General features: G+C 34.8%; 2 protein-coding genes across 6 annotated transcripts in view; one reads left to right on the top strand and one right to left on the bottom strand.

The window, feature by feature from the left end:
• The window catches only part of FANCL (Fanconi anemia, complementation group L), a 90,216-nt gene extending 82,120 nt beyond the window's left edge, over nt 1-8,096 (top strand). Inside the window, exons 8-14 of one of the 3 annotated variants that reach the window (XM_010862940.1) lie at nt 1,873-2,023; nt 4,569-4,652; nt 5,113-5,158; nt 5,239-5,320; nt 6,176-6,292; nt 7,530-7,601; nt 7,955-8,096. In XM_010862940.1, coding sequence (XP_010861242.1) covers nt 1,873-2,023; nt 4,569-4,652; nt 5,113-5,158; nt 5,239-5,320; nt 6,176-6,292; nt 7,530-7,601; nt 7,955-7,990 — 588 coding nt within the window. In that variant the 3' untranslated portion in view covers nt 7,991-8,096. Of the gene's footprint in view, nt 1-1,872; nt 2,024-4,568; nt 4,653-5,112; nt 5,159-5,238; nt 5,321-6,175; nt 6,293-7,529; nt 7,721-7,954 lie in introns of those variants that run through there. The other 2 variants (XM_010862938.1, XM_010862941.1) reach the window with 2 other exon arrangements.
• Nucleotides 7,766-18,649, bottom strand: part of VRK2 (vaccinia related kinase 2) — a 108,892-nt gene continuing 98,008 nt past the window's right edge. For 2 of the 3 annotated variants that reach the window (XM_010862942.1, XM_010862944.1), the window contains 2 exons: nt 14,377-14,538; nt 7,766-8,403 (listed from right to left, as the gene is read on the bottom strand). In XM_010862942.1, the coding sequence (XP_010861244.1) occupies nt 8,059-8,403; nt 14,377-14,538 (507 nt within the window). In that variant the 3' untranslated portion in view covers nt 7,766-8,058. Of the gene's footprint in view, nt 8,404-9,682; nt 9,721-14,376; nt 14,539-18,649 lie in introns of all 3 variants that reach the window. The other variant, XM_010862943.1, reaches the window with a different exon arrangement.

Raw genomic sequence — 18,649 nt, 5'->3', positions numbered from 1 at the left:
ATTAACTGTAAGTCATGACAAAGAACTGTGGTTTTAATCACTGATAACATAAAACATAATTTGCAAGCTACTTGTAAATAATGGTAATCCTAATAAATAGAATGATGAAGGTCATCAGTGGTTATAGTTTAATGTCAAATAGTTTAGTTCAATTTAAACAAATATTTATTGAACAGTTTTTAGAATTTGTGTTGCTTTTATTCCATGGTAGTATCACAAGGACAAAAACATCACTTTGAGAAGAACTGCACTTAATGTGTAATGTAAACCAGGAAATCATAGTATCAGGTTTGTAGAATACAAAAATCAATTGCAATGTAAATGGTGGGTTTAGGGAAATATAACTAGAGGGGGAAAAAAATCCAGTTGGAATGTTGACTTACATGGTTTTAAGAGAGGGACTGATACGTTCAAGGCTTTATTTTAAATAGGGTACCCTGCAGGAAGGTAGATGAAGTCAAGGATGGCAAATCTAGATATGGAAATAAGAATAATGGATTATTTTGATAGTATAGAATACTAAGATAATTACCAAGAAATGTTAAATATGGACTCACGTCTCATATTAGCTTTTGAACTTATTAGGTGATAAGACCAGAAATCTACAAGGGTCAAAACTGGTTTCTTAGTTGGGTATATAAAGAATGATGGTGTGTTCAGTGAAAGAGGAAATAAAGGACATCTCATAGTTTAAAAAAAAAAAAAATACTTGGGAGTCTGTAGTTTTTTGATTTCTGGATTCTGGCATTTAAACTTGTAGATAAGTATGATATACTAGAAGAGAACAGACATCCTACCCTCAAATTCCTAAAAGGTTATTTTTGGACATTACGTTCTAGTTCCTACTCTTTTTTTCTGTGTATAGAAGGTTAGAAGAGTTGAAACTACCTTTGTGAATCTGAGCTATGAAATCCATCTATGTGTAAAACCCTGCTGAAGTGAGATGAAATAGATTTTTCTTAAGTACATAAGTATCAAATACATTTTTAAAGGAGTTATTTCTTTTCATCTTACTCAGGGTGTATCATATTCTTAAATTATTGGCTTGTATCAGTTATTTTGGATGAGTGCATTTGCAGTATTTTTGGTGACTTTTTTTTTATTTGAAACAATAAATAAAATCCCTAATTCTTTTTTAATGGTTTTAGTTTTGATTGCTTTTTATATAAAATATTTAGTAAATAGTTGTATCTTTTTAATCATACATTATTTTTTGAGAAACTCTTGACTTTGAATCAGGTAATTATAAATTGATTTTTAAAGTCAGTGACAGCTTTAATTCTTGTTATGTAGTGAAATGTATTTAATTCCCATAAAGGATTAATGCCTGAAATACTGAATTTAGAGACTGGCTAAAAATTTAACATCAAAAGAAATCTTGTAATTTCTGTTTGAATTCTTTAAAAATGAAGAAAGCCTTTTCATAATCTATGTCTAATTAAGTCTGCAAAGTTACTTATTAATAGTGTATAAAAGAGCACTGTAAACACAGTGCTTGATAACTGGGTAAACTTTTTCATATTAAAAATTGTGTAGACTGCTGAATATATATTATATACATTAGTAGTTTAAATATACTTTGTATTAATTACTTTTCCATACATATAGTACAAAATTAATCATAATAAAAATAAATATGGTTTTTAAAAAGTTTACTTGGTAAGTGCACAGTTCAGTGACAGTCAAAGAAGAATTCTGTTAATACTAATAGTGGTGAAGAGATACGAAGCAGGGAGAGTTAACTTGTTTACTAGAGCCTAGTTTTAGCTGAAATGAAACAGAGCTTAAAACTTATAAACTGAGTTGTAAATGGAAGATTATCTGCTATTGATAGTCATGCAACTTACTCAGCTTTCACTTGTCTTTTCACAGAGCTCCTTAATAAGCATTTATACTCAGTTTTTGGCAGCATTGGAATCACTGAAGACATTCTGGGATGTTATGGATGAAATTGATGAGAAGACTTGGGTACTTGAGCCAGAAAAACCCACACGGAGTGCTACAGCACGCAGAATTGTATTAGGTAGGGTAAAAGAGGATTAAGGAAGTTTTTTGTTTTTGTTTTTTTTAAAGATGTTTGAGTGTATTTTGTATTACTCTGGAAAAGGAATCTAAGATGACATTGGATTTTAGATGAGACTTTTTTGTATGAGGGATGAACTATGATTTATTAGTACATATTTAAATGTAAATATTTTAAGTAGAAAGGACAAGTACTGAGGTGTTTCATTATAAAAGGTGATGATCTAATCCATGGATGTAGCATTCAGATAGTGTTTAATTAGCTTTTAGTTAGCATGGAAATTGTGGAGTAGATTTTTTTTTTAAACTTCCATTACTTGGGAAAAAGCTGTTAGAAATAATGAAGTCTTCATGTGTGAAACTAGACAAGATTAGTACGAACAAGTCTGGGAATATTTTCTAACAGGAATGTAGAGGAGGATAAAAGAACCTGAAGTGGGCCATGCATGCCATTGAAGAGTAAAAAGAAAGCTTTACAAAATAATAATTGAATATATTTTAAGTATTGTACTACTTAGTATTAAGTATTATATATTAATTATATTAGTATTAATAATAAAGTATTATAATAGATTTTCTTTACTATAAATATATGAAATTAATAAGATAAGGAATAACCATAAATATCATCCTGGCAATATTACCATATTCTACTTACTATGAAATTACTGTTTTATATATTATTATTATGAGCAAGCAATACATGAAATCAGTTTTAAAGTTCAACCTTTCAAGATTTTAGATGTTTTAAAACTATATTTGAGATCACAGTAAATAAACTATAATTTTAAGAAGGATATTTTGATGTGAATCATATCCAAATTACTGAGCAGTTTGCATAGTTTCTACCTAGGCATAATAGATTATCTAGGTGGGGAAAGGGATACGTTACTACGAGAAGTAAGAGAAGTGCAGCAGTTCTACAAATAGTACTGTTACTTACTGAGTTTGAAAAAGTCTTAACAGTATTTAATTTAGAATAATTAACCAAGTTACAGTATATTTGTGAACAAGTATATATTAAAATGAAAATATTGTCTCCAAAGAAGTATAGTATTAATGGCCCCATTATATAATTATTTCTCCAGGTTATGGTTAAATACACTTTTTACTTTATTTTTCAAGGTTCAGCATAAACAACCTTGGTTTTATTCACTTTCTTTTTTTTTTTTTTAAATTTTATTTTATTTTTAAACTTTACATAATTGTATTAGTTTTGCCAAATATCAAAATGAATCCGCCACAGGTATACATTCACTTTCTTTATATATTTACGTTTTAGCTACTTTTTTTTTTTGCTTCAGGCATTGGTTTGGCTTTCTAGGACCAAGTTTTCAGCAAATTAATCAAAAGGTTCGATAGTATGACCATTGTTGTTAAGTGAAAAGTAGTTTCTGCAGCCATTAGCAGATGATATTGCTAAAGGCTAACGTGAAATTTGTGTTCGTGGTAAAAAATGCATTAAACAGTGAGATTATAAGTTAACTTTGTAATTTTGTTTTTCTTATTGAATTACTGTACTCATTTTTTATTTTACTTGATTATCTCTTTTTGCCAGATCTGTAATAATTGTATTTATATTGTTGCCAACCTTAGCCAAAGGATTATGCTATAGTGTATAGAATTTATCAAGACATTTTTACCATAAAAATGAAATCCAAATTAACCTTAAACAATTACACTATATGTACCTTCAATAAAAGCAATAACATTTCTGAAATTTGTACTATAGTATAGTTAAAATTTATTGAAGAATGTAGTATCAAGTAGAAATTGCTTACTTCTTAGATTTCATGAACTGTTAGTTGTTTTTGATATTAAATGAACAGTTTCCAAACATTTAATATGAATTGAACCCTTTGTTAGCCTACATAGGAAATCTTCACATGGAGAAACAATGTTTGTATAAAATTCAAATCTTAAACATTTATTTTTACCATTTATTGTATTTTTAGTCCTTTATGTTCTTTTCAAGAAAGTTATAGAAGTCATTTAGAGTATTTTTCAGTTTGTAACTTGTAATTTTTTATATTAAAGATCTTTATTACTTCATAGAAAATTGTAATTCAAACTTTAATAGAATTCCAACCAGAATTCAGGTGGCTCAGTGGTAAAGAATCCACCTGCCGATGTAGGAGAGATGTGGGTTCAATCCCTGGGTTGGAAATATCCCCTGGAGGAGGAAATGGCAACCACCCCACTGTTCTTGCCTGGAAAATCCCATGGACAGAGGGACCCAGCAGGGTCTTCCAGGGAGGGTTGCAAAAAGTCAGACACAACTGAGCAACTGGGCGCACACACACAGCTTATGAATTGGCACTGTTTTTTGAAACTCAGGATCCCAAATCTTTAGTCATGATCAAAGTTTTAAAATTACTTCACTTCTTTTAAATTATGAATTAGTAATGTATTTACTTTTGTAAAAAACCATATAAAACAATCGTTCCTTGGATATACAATAAACTAAGTACCCAGACAAATTACTCCTTTATATTTTTTTTATGAACCGTTCTAATTCTAAAAGCTTTAATATTCTTTTATTCTAGGGAATAACGTTTCAATAAATATAGAGGTAGACCCCAGGCATCCCACCATGCTTCCTGAGTGCTGTTTTCTTGGAGCTGACCATGGTATGAGATCTCAGGTTTAAATGTTTTTAACAGAATCATAAAATCCTTTTCCACTACTGTAATAATTAAATATTCTAATGTATTAATATACTAATGGTAAATATCTTAAATGAAAATGTCTCATCGTGAACTCTACTTCTGTGTTTCTTTATATATATATATATATATATGATTTAGATTTTCTAGTAAAATAGGAAACGAAATCCTGTAATTAACAAATACTATGTATATTTCAAATTTTGTAACTGCATGATGGTAGACGTTAACTAAACTTGTGATAATCATTTTGCAAAATACAGATTCCAAATCATTATGCTGTATACCTAAATGTATATTATATAGTGTTATCAGTTATATAGCTCAATAAAGAGACAAATTCTGTGCCAAATGTGACTTTAAAAATGAAAGCAGCAAACCCTAAATTGACATTTTTTCTTTCTTTTTAAAAAAATATCTAAAGTGGTAAAACCCCTGGGAATTAGGCTGAGCAGAAACATACATTTGTGGTAGGTATCTTTGCAATACAATTTTTACTTTTTTCTATGATTAAACAAATTTAATAACAATTTTTTTTTCATACTTTCAGGGATCCAGAAAACAGTCTGTTACAAAATTTGAAAGATGTTTTAGAAATTGACTTTCCAGCTCGTGCTATCCTGGAAAAATCTGTAAGTTTTGTCAGTGCTTTGATATTCCAAATGGTATTGCATAATGAAACTTAAATGTTCTTTTAGGCACCAGAGAAAAATGAGGCTGAGAGGGAAGGAACTGGAAAAATATTACAACAGATTTCTGACCTGCAAGCAACAGTTGCATCAGAGAACTTATTAACCTTTGATTGGTGTTATAAGTGTACTTTTTTCATGGTCTTCAAGCAGTAAAGTGATTAATGACATCTTTATTATTAAAAATAGGGGGAAAATTCCAGTATAGCTAATGAGATGTTTGGATTGTCTATACTGTCTACTTATGGCTTACTGAAATAAAGTTCTAATTAGTTTGAAAGAAGTCTTTGTGAAAGATGGCAGTATAGTTTTTTAAAACTGAATAGATACTACTACATTGCAAAAATAATAGAAGTGATTTATGATGAACGTGGACTACTAAATTGGTGGTATGTTTTTGTCTTTTTCCTTTGTTATGTACTTTTGAAGTTTAGTATAATCACAAACTGATGTCAATTCTTGTTTTTGCATTCTATCGTGGCATTATATTGATGTACAAACTAGAAAAATTACTTAAGCCCAAACATCTAGTGAGCCAGAAGTAGAACCTGTTTTTTAGTATATCTGTGTTTATTATTTACTGGATGAAAAAGGAAGCCTTCTCTTGCAAATAGCTTTTATAAGGTGTTAAACAGTGATGTGACTGTATTTTCTATAACATAGCAATATAGTTACCTTTATAAAAATGTTATAAAAATTTAACTTTATCTAACACCATATTCATTCTTTACTTCACCTTGTGTATTCTTATTTCTTTTTTCCTCCCACCCATCCCCAAATATTTCTTTTCTTTTGAAGGATTTTTCTATGGATTGTGGGATTTGTTATGCCTATCAACTTGATGGTGCCATTCCTGATCAAGTGTGTGATAATTCACAATGTGGCCAGTCTTTCCATTATATATGCTTATATGAGGTAAAAATAAAAATATCAGCAAGACTTGACAGCGTAGGAAATACACATGTGAAATCTAAAATAAAACCTGTTTAGTCAATAGTGATCACCTTTTTTGCCATTAGCTCCTTTACCATTCATTCCAAATGCCGTGTTTCACTCCTTCATGGTTACTGATGAACTTAGAAATGTTCTAAAGTATCCAAGAAGGGGGGACATGTATCTAGACTATATTCATGGATTTTTCACTGATGTATAACAAATTAAAGATTCTGAGGGAACATTGGAATCTTGGTGTAAATATCTCATGTAACCACAGTGTAGACTCAAACAAGTAGGACTAATGGTGGCAATAAAGTGAAAGGGAGCTAGTACTACAGAGTACCTGTTACTTTTCAGGCTATATTTAAGAATAGAATAAATGTTAATCCTACTTTTGATATTAAGAATGCATTTTGTGATGTGAATATCTCACAACACTTAGTCAGTGGCGCTTACAGTTTATTATATGTTAAGTCTGCTTTCACTCCTGTCTGCAGCCGCTTGCTCTCCAGCATTTATCTTAGGGCACAGTGGACATACAATTACCTATGTGTGCCTCTGTCGACAGAAACAGCCTGGCATTGCATAGTGCTTTCACTGTTCAAAGACTTCCTTAAAATCACCTCATGATTTTTGTGATTAGTTTAGTGGCTGGTGCTATCTGCAGTTTAACAGTGGAGAATTAGGTAGGGATGTCAATTTACCATATATAAAATCATAAAATATGAGGTATGGGTTGCCTCCTGCTTGTAATTAATGGGTTGAGAATTAACCCCACTATTGTTGATTAAGATCAGAATTAATACCTAAATTTTAAGAGCCTATAAAAGTACCTTATATAGCAGGAGTTCTTAATTTGTGATTCATGGATTTAGGTTAGGTCTGTGAACTCCATGGATGTGAACACACTATTTTTGTGTACAGCTGTGCTAGGGTAGAGAAGGTGCATGCATTTTATCAGGTTCTTAAAGGGGCCTGTAATTTCATTATAAATCAGTGGTACAGACCTTAAAATCCATACTGGTTTCCCCTTGTTTTTTAGCATTTTAGTAGTTTGGTATTGGCTCAGAAAATGCTTCTCTTACTCTTGCAAAAGAAAATTAAGAAGGCAAATCTTCTGACATAAAAATATAATGTACTCAAAAAGAATGAAATGATATTTAGAGTACCTGTAATCATGTTGACATTCCTCCTCTTCTCTGTTCAAAATTTTCAGTGGTTGAGAGGACTACTGACTAGTAGACAGAGTTTTAACATCATATTTGGTGAATGTCCATATTGTAGTAAGGTAAGCAAATTATTTGTCACATTTCATAAAACTGTACCTAGCTTTCAGTAATGTGTTTTAGAAGATTTATTTATATAGTATAGAAGATTTATATATATATATACATGTAGTATATAATTTTATATCAGTATATATAAAACTTTTAGAAACATTTAGGTCAATTTATTTAAAAAAAAACTTCTAAGATAAATTTGCCTCTATTAATATTTTAATTTAAAGAACTCTGTTTTGATCAAAAATAGGTTAACCCCTTTTCTAGTTTTCCTAGATCTGAATCTTAAGTATTTTATCTTATTTATTCTTACCTATCATTACAACATTTCTAATATAAAGCATTCCTCTCTTTCTGTAAGCCAATTACCTTGAAAATGTCTGGGAGAAAAGCCTGAAATAAGAATGCAGCATTCCTGTGAAGAGCTAGAAACTTAAATTATCAAAAGGATTTTATTTGATAACTTCAGAGAAAATATAAAGCAAGACATACTAATATCAAAAGAAAAATAATGGTGAAGCTATAATAATATATATCTAGTTTCATCTCTTCGCTAAATGTAAACTGGGACACTGTAAGCCAAAATCCTGTAGAACTGTCTAATTCTGTGACCTCCATACCAGTTGTAGAAGTGTTTGTGTACCAAGATGAAGAGCTTGACTTGTTGAACATATCTGGATTGGTAAAATCTTGATGGGGTTCATAAAATGAATTTGGGAATTGTATACAGCTGGATTCGTGTGGAGAACTTTTTACATCATTTTGAAATTCTTGAGACTCACAATATTTTTGTCTTCTTCTTGTGCTTTCCTATGAGAAAATACATATTTATTATGTGTTAGGTTTGAGTTATCCAAGTATTTTAGTGTACTCTTTTAAGAATGCTAAATAAAATGTGTTACATAAGATCAAGTTTTTGTGTGCTTTTTCATTTTTCCTGAGAAGTTATTTTTAGGTTCTGGATTTTAAGTATTTATAAAGCATCAAACAATCAATCTGGTTAATTTGATTGGATCTTTTAAACCAAGAAGTAGGCTATTTCTTAAATAATTTATAATCTAAAAATAGGATAGCATATGAAAATAATGATTTTTTTGGCAAGAAAAAAACCAGGCTTAATCTTATGGGGATAAGCGAAGTCATCATTAGAAGGCTTTTTGGTCAGTAATAATTAAAGATGCTGGAAGCACTGGAGCACGATGGTCCTTGTGTACTGGGCACCCACATAGAGTGGTATCAGCCAGTGGCCTGTCCACTGTAGCTTCCTGCCCAAGCACCCTTATCTTCCCATAACAGACCTCAAGAAGACAGCTGGTAAAAATCTATTTGTTCAGAAATTGACCTGAGAAAAGATGCTCACTCTAACCTCCTCTGCAAAAAGGAATCAGTCTATACAAGTTAGTTTTACCATGCCCAAAGAGATGTCTTGAAGGCTCTTCAGCTTTTCCATTAAGAAATTACTGAGATAACTATAAACTGCTGCCTGAGAGCTAAGAAAGTCACACAAATGAAAGTTTCCTAAAGTTTTGTCAGTTTAATTCACTAAAAAGGCAAAATGAGTTAATAGTAGGCCAATAAAGCATAGTTCTTTCACAAAGAAATATACCATCAAATCGTATTTCTAAAGGATAAGAGCCACAGGTAAGCTAACTTAAACTGTATTTACATACAACTTAACTTACATGTAGAAACGAATGATCTAGTTAGTCCCCATCTAGGTAAAAATAGAAGTCGACTATTGAAATTTCAAGACAGTCCTCTCCTGTGTGACCTATATACCTTGTCTCTCCTTAAGCAGCAACAGATGATGTCAAATGGGAAAGCACTCATGGAAGGATTTAACCCTCAGCTGTCTTCCTGAGAGCTCTGATTGGGAAAGACAGTCTATGGTAGGACTGGATAAGTGGCTCACTGTTTATGAGTAAAGTTTTATTGGTACACAGCCCTACCGACCACCACTACTTTGCATTAAGCACGGGATAGCAAACAGGCAGTATCTCACATCCTCCTTACTAGAAAACATTGCTTTTAGTAATTAACTGAGAACTACTAGACATGGCAAAAGGCAAAAAAACTGGAAGAAACTCACATGTTCTTCAACACTACATCCATACCTCAGAATACCACCTAGCAATAAGAAAAGAATGAACTATCAATAAATGCAAAATTTGGATGGATCTCACACACATTATGGGGAAAGAAATAAAGCCAATCTGAAGTTACATAGTGTATAATTTGGTTTATACTGACATACTCAAAATGACAACATTACAGTGATGCAGAACAGACCAATGCTTTCCAGGGTTTGGGAACTGGGGAGACCATGTCACTGTAAAGCAACATGAATTCAGTTATCATTACCAAGATACTGAAGATGTTAAAAGTATAAAAGAATATTAGGAACTACACAGTGCTGACAGATTTGACAAGTTACATGAAATGGACAAATTCCTTGAAAGATCAATTATAAAAATTGACATAAGAATAAAAAGAAAATCTAATAATCATGTGACAGAGAGTAAATTCATAATATAAAATTTTACAACAAAACTATAGACCTAGATAGTTTTCTTGCTAAACTCTCATTCATGAAAGACAAATCTTATTGAAACATTTTCTGAAAATAGATACTTCCCTCTAATGTAACTTGCACAGTGACTGAAAAACAAAATCACACAAGGATACGGAAACAAAAAATTACAGACCACTATCTCTCATCAATAGAAATATAAAAATCTATAATGGAAAAACAGCAAATTGAATTCAGTATGACAACACATCATAACTAAGTGGAGTTTATTATACTAGTAAAGATCAAAAATTATATGATCTGAACACATCCCAAAAAACAATACCCATTCCTGACTAAAATTTATTCTTCAGTAAACTATAAATACCATGAAATTTCCTCAGCCTGATAATAAAAGGCATTTAGGAAAAATCTACAGCTAACATCATACTTATGGTGAAAGAATGAATGCTTTCCCCCTAAAATGAGGAATATAAAGTTGGATGCCCACTCATTACTACATTGAATTGTCAACATAGTATTAGAGGTCCCAGCAGGTGTAATAAGACATGAAAGAAATGAAAGACATGAACATTAGGAAGAAAACTTTCAGAAAACATGATTGATTATGTAAAAATCCTAAGCATACAAAAGAACTACTAGAACTAATGAAGTGAATTGCAGGAAGATCTCAAGACACAAGGCCATTAAAATTTCATTTCTACATACCAGCAACAAATAACTGGAATATGAAGTTTTTGAAAAATGACATTTACAATAGGATTAAAAACCAAAATACTGAGACATCATCTTAATGGAAGCAGTGTAGGCTATCTACACTAAAAAATGTTTAAAGAAACAAATGGAGACAAGTGTCAAGTTCTTGCATTGGAGAATTCAATGTTGTTGGGATTTCAGTTCCCTTTAGACTGATCTTTAGATTCAGTGTAGTCCCAATTAAAATCCCACTCTGCTGTTTAGTGGAAATTGACAAGATGATTCTTAAATTTTTAATGGAGGGGACCAGGATCTAAAATGGCCATGGCATCTTCGGAGAAAAGAAAGGGGCTGAAGGACTACCTGATTTCAGAACTAAGGATAAACAAATAAATTGATCGAAAAGAGAGTCTAGAAATAGACCCATGTTTATATAGTCAGCTGACTTCTGAAAAGGGCTCGAAAGAAATTAGAAAAATCTTTTTAAGTATGGTACTCTGGGACTTCCCTGGTGGCCCACTGGCTAAGATCCTGTGCTTCCAAAGCAGGAGGCCTCGGTTTGCTCCCTGGTCAGGAAACTAGATCCCATATGCCACAGCTAAGACCCAGTGCAGCCAAATAAATAAATATTAAAGAAACGGTGCTGGGATAACTGGCTTACAACATTGAAAAAATGAACGTCAACCTCTATGTCACTCACACCATACCCAATTGATCTGAGATGGCTCATAGACCCAAATATGAAAGATAAAACTATAGACCTTCTAAAAGATATCAAAATAACTTTGTGATCTTCAAGTAGTAGGCAAATTGATACACTGAATTTCAAATAAAAACAGTTTCTGTGCATAAAAGACTAAATAAATAGGCAGGATGCACACAAGGAGAACATTTCTGCAATATAGATATTGAACAGGGGACAGGGAAAATACAGAGAATTCCTACAACTTAAAAACAATTATCCAAATAAAAGATAAAAACACTTGAAAGGGCACTTCACAAAGGAAGATATACGAGTGGATAGCACAGGAAAAGGTGCTCACCATGATTAGTTATCAGGTAAATGATAACTAGAATGACTATGAGATACTAATACACACAACGCTATAATGGCTAGAAAGACTTACAAACACCAAGTAGTGCAGAGGGAGGATGTGGAATGGCTGGAATTTGCATACATTATTGGTGGGAGTATAAAATGGCAAGTATCTGTTAGCTTTTTATAATGTTGAACATACATCTCTCCTGTTATCCAGCAATTCCAGTTCTCAGGACAAACAGAACATATCCATAGAAGGACTTGTGTCATAACTGCAGTGACTGGCCATGAAATTAAGATGCTTGCTGCTTGGAAGGAAAACTATGATAAACTCAGCATATTAAAAAGCAGAGACATCACTTTGCTAACAAAAGTCCATATAGTTAAGCTGTGGTTTTCTCAGTAGTCATGTATGGATGTGAGAGTTGTACCATAAAGAAGGCTGAGTGCCAAAGAATTGATGCTTTTGAACTGTGGTGCTGGATAATACTCTTGAGAATCCCTTAGACAGCAAGGAGATCAAAGCAGTCAGTCCTAAAAGAAATCAATCCTGAATGTTCATTGGAAGGACTGATGCTGAAGCTGAAACTCCAGTACTTTGGCCACCTTATGCGAAGAGCTGACTCATTGGAAAAGTCCCTGATGCTGGGAAAGATCAGGAAGAGGGCGGGAGGAGAAGGGGGCCACAGAGGATGAGATGGTGAGATAGCATCACCGACTCAATTTCATGAATTTGAGCAAACTCCGGGAGATAGTGAAGGACAGAGGAGCCTCGGGTGCTGCAGTCCATGGGGTCAGAGTCTGATACTACTTAGCAACTGAACGACAACAAGAAGGGTCAGGGGAAGCCCAGGTGCCCACTGATAGGAGAACGTATATATGAATTATAGTGTAACTATACAGTGGAGTATTACTCAACACGAAAAAGAACAAATTACTGGTGGGTGCAATAATATGGAGAAATTTCAAGAAACCATGCTGAGTAAAAGAAGCTAGAAAAGAGGGCATACGACTACATGTTTGTGAGGGGCTTCCCTGGTTGCTCAGATGGTAAAGAATCTGCCTGCAATGCAGGAGACCCAGATTTAAACAAAACTAAATTTAGCAACAAAAATCAGAATATAAATTGCCCCTGAGGGAAGGGGACTGACTGACAAAAGGAACAAAGAACTTTCAGGAGTGATAAAATCTATACACACCTATCGCATTACCAGCCCAATTAAAATAAATCCATTTCTTTTCTTGGAATGTGGGCATCAGTATTTTTATATCCCTCTCTACTACATACTCAGGTGATACCAGTGCCCATTAAGGGTTGAAAAAGAGCATTCAAGAATCTCTAAACTTTGTCACTGAGTAATATTTGTCTGTAATTTTATAAATGGGAACTATAAAGCTATAAAATTTTATAAATGGGAACTTCTGTTCATTTGAAGTAGATTATCAATTTAAAAAGAAAACAGAAAACAAATGATGCTACCATTGTTTATAACAATAAATGTAAAAGACTCCTATTAGTACTAAAAAGCATCTCTCTCTCGATACACTTGTATGCTTGCTGGTTACATGAGAAATGCCTACCTAGTATGCTTCTGATTTGCTCACTTTAGCAATTAACATCCCAGTTGGCTGATTAACCAATTTGTTTTTCTTTCTTTGGGTGGGGAAGAAATAGAAGGAGGGGGCATTAAATTATTTTGTTTCATATTGTAAACTACCTCAAGTCATTTGGGGGAAATGATGTTATTTAAATAATAAAATGTTGGCTGTTCTGGGAAAAAATGTTTTGACTGCAGATATAAATACCTTGTATGCCTCTTGTCAAAAAAGGTTAAATTAGGAAAGATTTGCTGTTGCTTGAATGAGTCATCTGCTAGAGGTGAGTCACTAGCCAAAGAAATGATTGGATGATATAAAAAATATGTCATTTAAAAATACAACTGGACTTCTCTGGTGGTCCAGTGGTTAAGAATCTGCCTGCCAATGCAGGGGTGTGCCCTAGAGCCTGTGAACCACAATGAGAAGCCACCACGATGAGAAGCCCATAGCTCATCAGGACTAGAGAGCAATCCCTACTCACTGCACTAGAAAAAGCTTGCACACAGCAAGGATGACCCAGTGCAGCCAAAAATAAGTAAAGAAAGAAGAGTAAATACAACCACGGTGACAGGGACACTCACACCTGCTGATGAGCTGGACATTGGAGGAGTCTATGTAAAAGTGTGGAATACGGTGAGTCCCTCAGGGATCACAGACAGCATAACAAACTCCAGTGCATTTCATTACATTCTCAGGCTGAAGAAAGAATCAGATCTGCAGGCAAAGGTGCTCACTGTCATTCTGTTCTGTGATAACTGGTGTTGGCTGCTTTGGTTTTATCTGCCGGATAGGATATTTTGTCCTTTCTTTTTTAGCGCAACTGTACAACCTTGGTCCTCAGGAGAAAATAAAAGGCTTTATTCCCAAAGGGCATATTCTAATGTAACCTTAAGGAAGACAACGAGAGAACACCTCTTACCTGCACTGTTTCACTGTTACGCACTCCAGTCAGCTTCTCCTCCTCTTGCACTTTTCTCCGTGGTGTACGGGACTCAGCACTTCTGTCACTGTGGCCTTTTTTTCCTACTAACGTATTCTGCACCTGATAGGCTTGTTTTGCCGCAGCCTTTCGTGAATCAACCTGTTGACACACAAGAAGTAATGACATACACAGTGAAAACTTCTGACATTTGTAAAAGAAAACTGCATTCATGTCCAGATTCTTGAAAACTCTATACTTGCCAATCTTTGAAAAAAGGAAGAAATAAAGAGTAAACCAACAAATGGAAGTTACAGAAAAATACAGTAGTTGGCAAGATCCAGGCCTATTCTCAATAGGACAAGACCAATTAAAATTAGTGTCACTGTTGTGCACTCTTTAGAAATTATCTCTACAGATAACTTGCTTATTGAAAACGGCATTTTTTACAGAAAACTGTCACATTTTAAAACTGCACATGAATTCATTATTAACCTTTGCTGGGAGTGGATCCAGCACATCTTTTCAGTTTAAATTCTTATTAATTAGAATCTTAGTTTCCTATCATTGAAGTGAGCCTAATTAATGTGAACATATAAAAGGAGCTTATGATATTGCTTACTTTTTTATACAGGTAATTTAACCTTTGAACAGATGAATAACAGTCCATGTCATCTAATTCTGTGTACCAGTATCAGAGGTTAAATTCTATAACAAGCTTGCTGTCTCTAAGGTTTCTTTTTCACACCATGCTGTTATCTGGGGGGATGACTGACTCTCAATAACCTTGAAGGAGACACGGAAATAGAAGGGCAGCTCCCACAATACAGTTGGAAGATTGAAAGCCACAGTGAAGATCCTTATGTGAAGTATTTGTTCAGCAGCTTCATGTTTACAGCAGCTGAAAGTGCCATCACCTTTGTTTCATGGGTTAAATAGGGGGCAGAAGATAGGAACAGTACAAGGGGAAATAATGGAGTAGCCAGTGCCAAACTAGAGAATGAATTACATTGGCTGGGCAAGCAGAGCCTTAATTTGTAGTCTCCCAATTTTTGGCTTCTGTTGCCAAATGTGTTCACTCTTTCCCTTTAAAATATGCTGGTGTTTTGTGGCTAGGTTTAAGCTGTCACAACACCATTCTTTATTCACCCCTCCTCCCGGATCCCAGGTTCTCAAAGGGTAGCAAAGCCACTGCTTCTCAGTAACCTGAAAATTGGAATTGCTGTCTGATCTCTCAGGGGTTCTTTATTTCTATCACTCAACTCTCTCCAACTCCTAGGAAAATTCATGTGTAACCACCTTCTGAGCCAGTTGTCCATTGAAGTCGTCTTGGTAATAAATGCCCATCATACCACGAGTGTGAAACAAAGGGTTTCCCAAGGCCGCTCTACACAGTTCTATCCTAATAAAATGCTGACATGCCAATCATCATGAAATGTGTTCTGTGACATAAAGGATTAGTTGAGATATTAATTGATGATTTTGGTGTCTCTTGTATGCTAGGCACTTTAGATATGACAGTTTGGGGCCCAGAAGCCTCTGATGCACAAACAAAATTCGTTCTAATATATTCAGTCCTCTGTGAGGCCTCCTGGAAGAGAGTGCCTTCCTGGATCTGCTGTCTGTTGGCTGGATGGGTAAGTTGTGCTGCCGTGAGCACTTCTAGCTGATAAAATGATATCCAGTTTATGGAAAACTTCTATTTCTAGGGAAACTTTCAGAGAAGAGAATGGCACCCCACTCCAGTACTCTTGCCTGGAAAATCCCATGGATGGAGGAGCCTGGTAGGCTGTAGTCCATGGGGTTGCTAAGAGTCGGACACGACTGGGCAACTTCCCTTTCACTTTTCACTTCCATGCATTGGAGAAGGAAATGGCAACCCACTCCAGTGTTCTTGCCTGGAGAATCCCAAGGACGGGGGAGCCTGGTAGGCTTCCGTCTATGGGGTCACACAGAGTTGGACATGACTGAAGCGACTTAGCAGCAGCAGGGAAACTTTTAAAATCGAAAGAGCGAAGTGGGATCATGAAGTTTAATCCTTAACTGTGAACAGAGTAAAACTTATTCTCAAAGATATAAAACTAAGTATAGAAAACACTCTGGATATCTCACATAATCAAATAGAAGGACACTATCCAAATGTGTGTCACTTTCCAGAAAGTGGCTATTCAAATGAGGTAATTTTTATTTAATTTTCCATTGACCCTTCACATTATTTTACAAAATAAGGAATACTTTTATACTCCTAAAATTAAATAAGCAAAAATATGCTTATAATTAAGAATGTATATGCTACTTTTTCTCACACAGAAAATGAATATGAAGACAAGTTTAACAGAATTATTTTGGGATGTAAAGCTCAAGAAAGATCTGTAGACTTTTAAGGTCAATACAAAGACTACTACTACCCATAATAATTTATTCGCCCCTGCATTTGCTATGCAAACCTCAGATTTAGGGTGAAAGAAGGAACAAACTTTTTCTTGCCTGAAATGTCGGATAGCTTGAATATTTTAAACTATGACCTATAGCTACTCCCTACCTCCATAAGCATTCTTACTGAATATGGTTTCCTTCAGTGAATTCTGGACATGACATCCCAATGGATGTCATAAATAGACTGAGGTGGCCCTGATCATAGATTCTTCTAATTCAACTCTAGTCTCTTCACAACTATCAGAGAGTATTTCAGATAGCCTACTGCCACCTTGATTGAGGCATATACCCCCAAAGATTTGCTTTTCAGGACAAAATATCAATATCTCCACCACCTTCACAAAAGTTTCAGTTCAGTTCAGTTCAGCCGCTCAGTCGTGTCCGACTCTTTGCGATCCCATGAATCACAGCATGGGAATCAAAGCCAAGCACGCCAGGCCTCCCTGTCTATCACCAACTCCTGGACTTTACCCAAATTCATGTCCATCGAGTCAGTGATGCCATCCAGCCATCTCATCCTCTGTCGTCCCCTTCTCCTCCTGCCCCCAATCCCTCCCAGAATCAGGGTCTTTTCCAAGGAGTCAACTCTTCGCATGAGGTGGCCAAAGTACTGGAGTTTCAGCTTTAGCATCAGTCCTTCCAATGAACACCCAGGACTGATCTCCATTAGAATGGACTGGTTGGATCTCCTTGCAGTCCAAGGGACTTTCAAGAGTCTTCTCCAACACCACAGTTCAAAAGCATCAATTCTTCGGCGCTCACCTTTCTTCACAGTCCAACTCTCACATCCATACATGACCACTGGGAAAACCATAGCCTTTACTAGATGGACCTTTGTTGGCAAAGTAATGTCTCTGCTTTTGAATATGCCATCTAGGTTGGTCAAAACTTTCCTTCCAAGGAATAAGCATCTTTTAATTTCATGACTGAAATCACCATCTGCAATGATTTTGGAGCCCCAAAAAATAAAGTCTGACACTGTTTCCACTGATTCCCCATCTATTTGACATGAAGTTATGGGACCAGATGCCATGATCTTAGTTTTCTGAATGTTGACCTTTAGGCCAACTTTTTCACTCTCTTCTTTCACTTTCATCAAGAGGGTCTTTAGTTCCTCTTCACTTTCTGCCATAAGGGTGGTGTCATCTGCATATCTGAGGTTATTGATATTTCTCCCGACAATCTTGATTCCAGCTTGTGCTTCTTCCAGCCCAGCATTTCTCATGATGTACTCAGCACATAAGTTAAATAAGCAGGGTGACAATATACAGCCTTGACATACTCCTTTTCCTATTTGGAACCAGTCTATTGTTCCATGTCCAGTTCTAACTGTTGATTCCTGACCTGCATATAGGTTTCTCAAGAGGCAGGTCAGGTGGTCTGGTATTCCCATCTCTTTCAGAATTTTCCACAGTTTATTGTGATCCACAGAGTCAAAGGCTTTGGCGTAGTCAATAAAGCAGAAATAGATGTTTTTCTGCAACTCTCTTGCTTTTTCCATGATCCAGCAGATGTTAACAATTTGATCTCTGGTTACTCTGCCATTTCTAAAACCAGCTTGAACATCTGGAAGTTCACGGTTCATGTATTGCTGAAGCCTGGCTTGGAGAATTTTGAGCATTACTTTACTAGCGTGTGAGATGAGTGCAATTGTGTGGTAGTTTGAGCATTCTTTGGCATTGTCTTTCTTTGGGATCGGAATGAAAACTGACCTTTTCCAGTCCTGTGGCCGCTGCTGAGTTTTCCAAATTTGCTGGCATATTGAGTGCAGCACTTTCACAGCATCATTTTTCAGGATTTGAAATAGCTCAACTGGAATTCCATCACCTCCACTAGC

The sequence above is a fragment of the Bison bison genome, unplaced genomic scaffold (genome assembly GCF_000754665.1).
Source record: "Bison bison bison isolate TAMUID 2011002044 unplaced genomic scaffold, Bison_UMD1.0 scf7180017864486, whole genome shotgun sequence".
Classification (NCBI taxonomy): Eukaryota; Metazoa; Chordata; class Mammalia; order Artiodactyla; family Bovidae; genus Bison; species Bison bison.
Note: the sequence above shows the minus strand (reverse complement) of the source record. Positions and strands in the feature narration are given on the sequence as shown.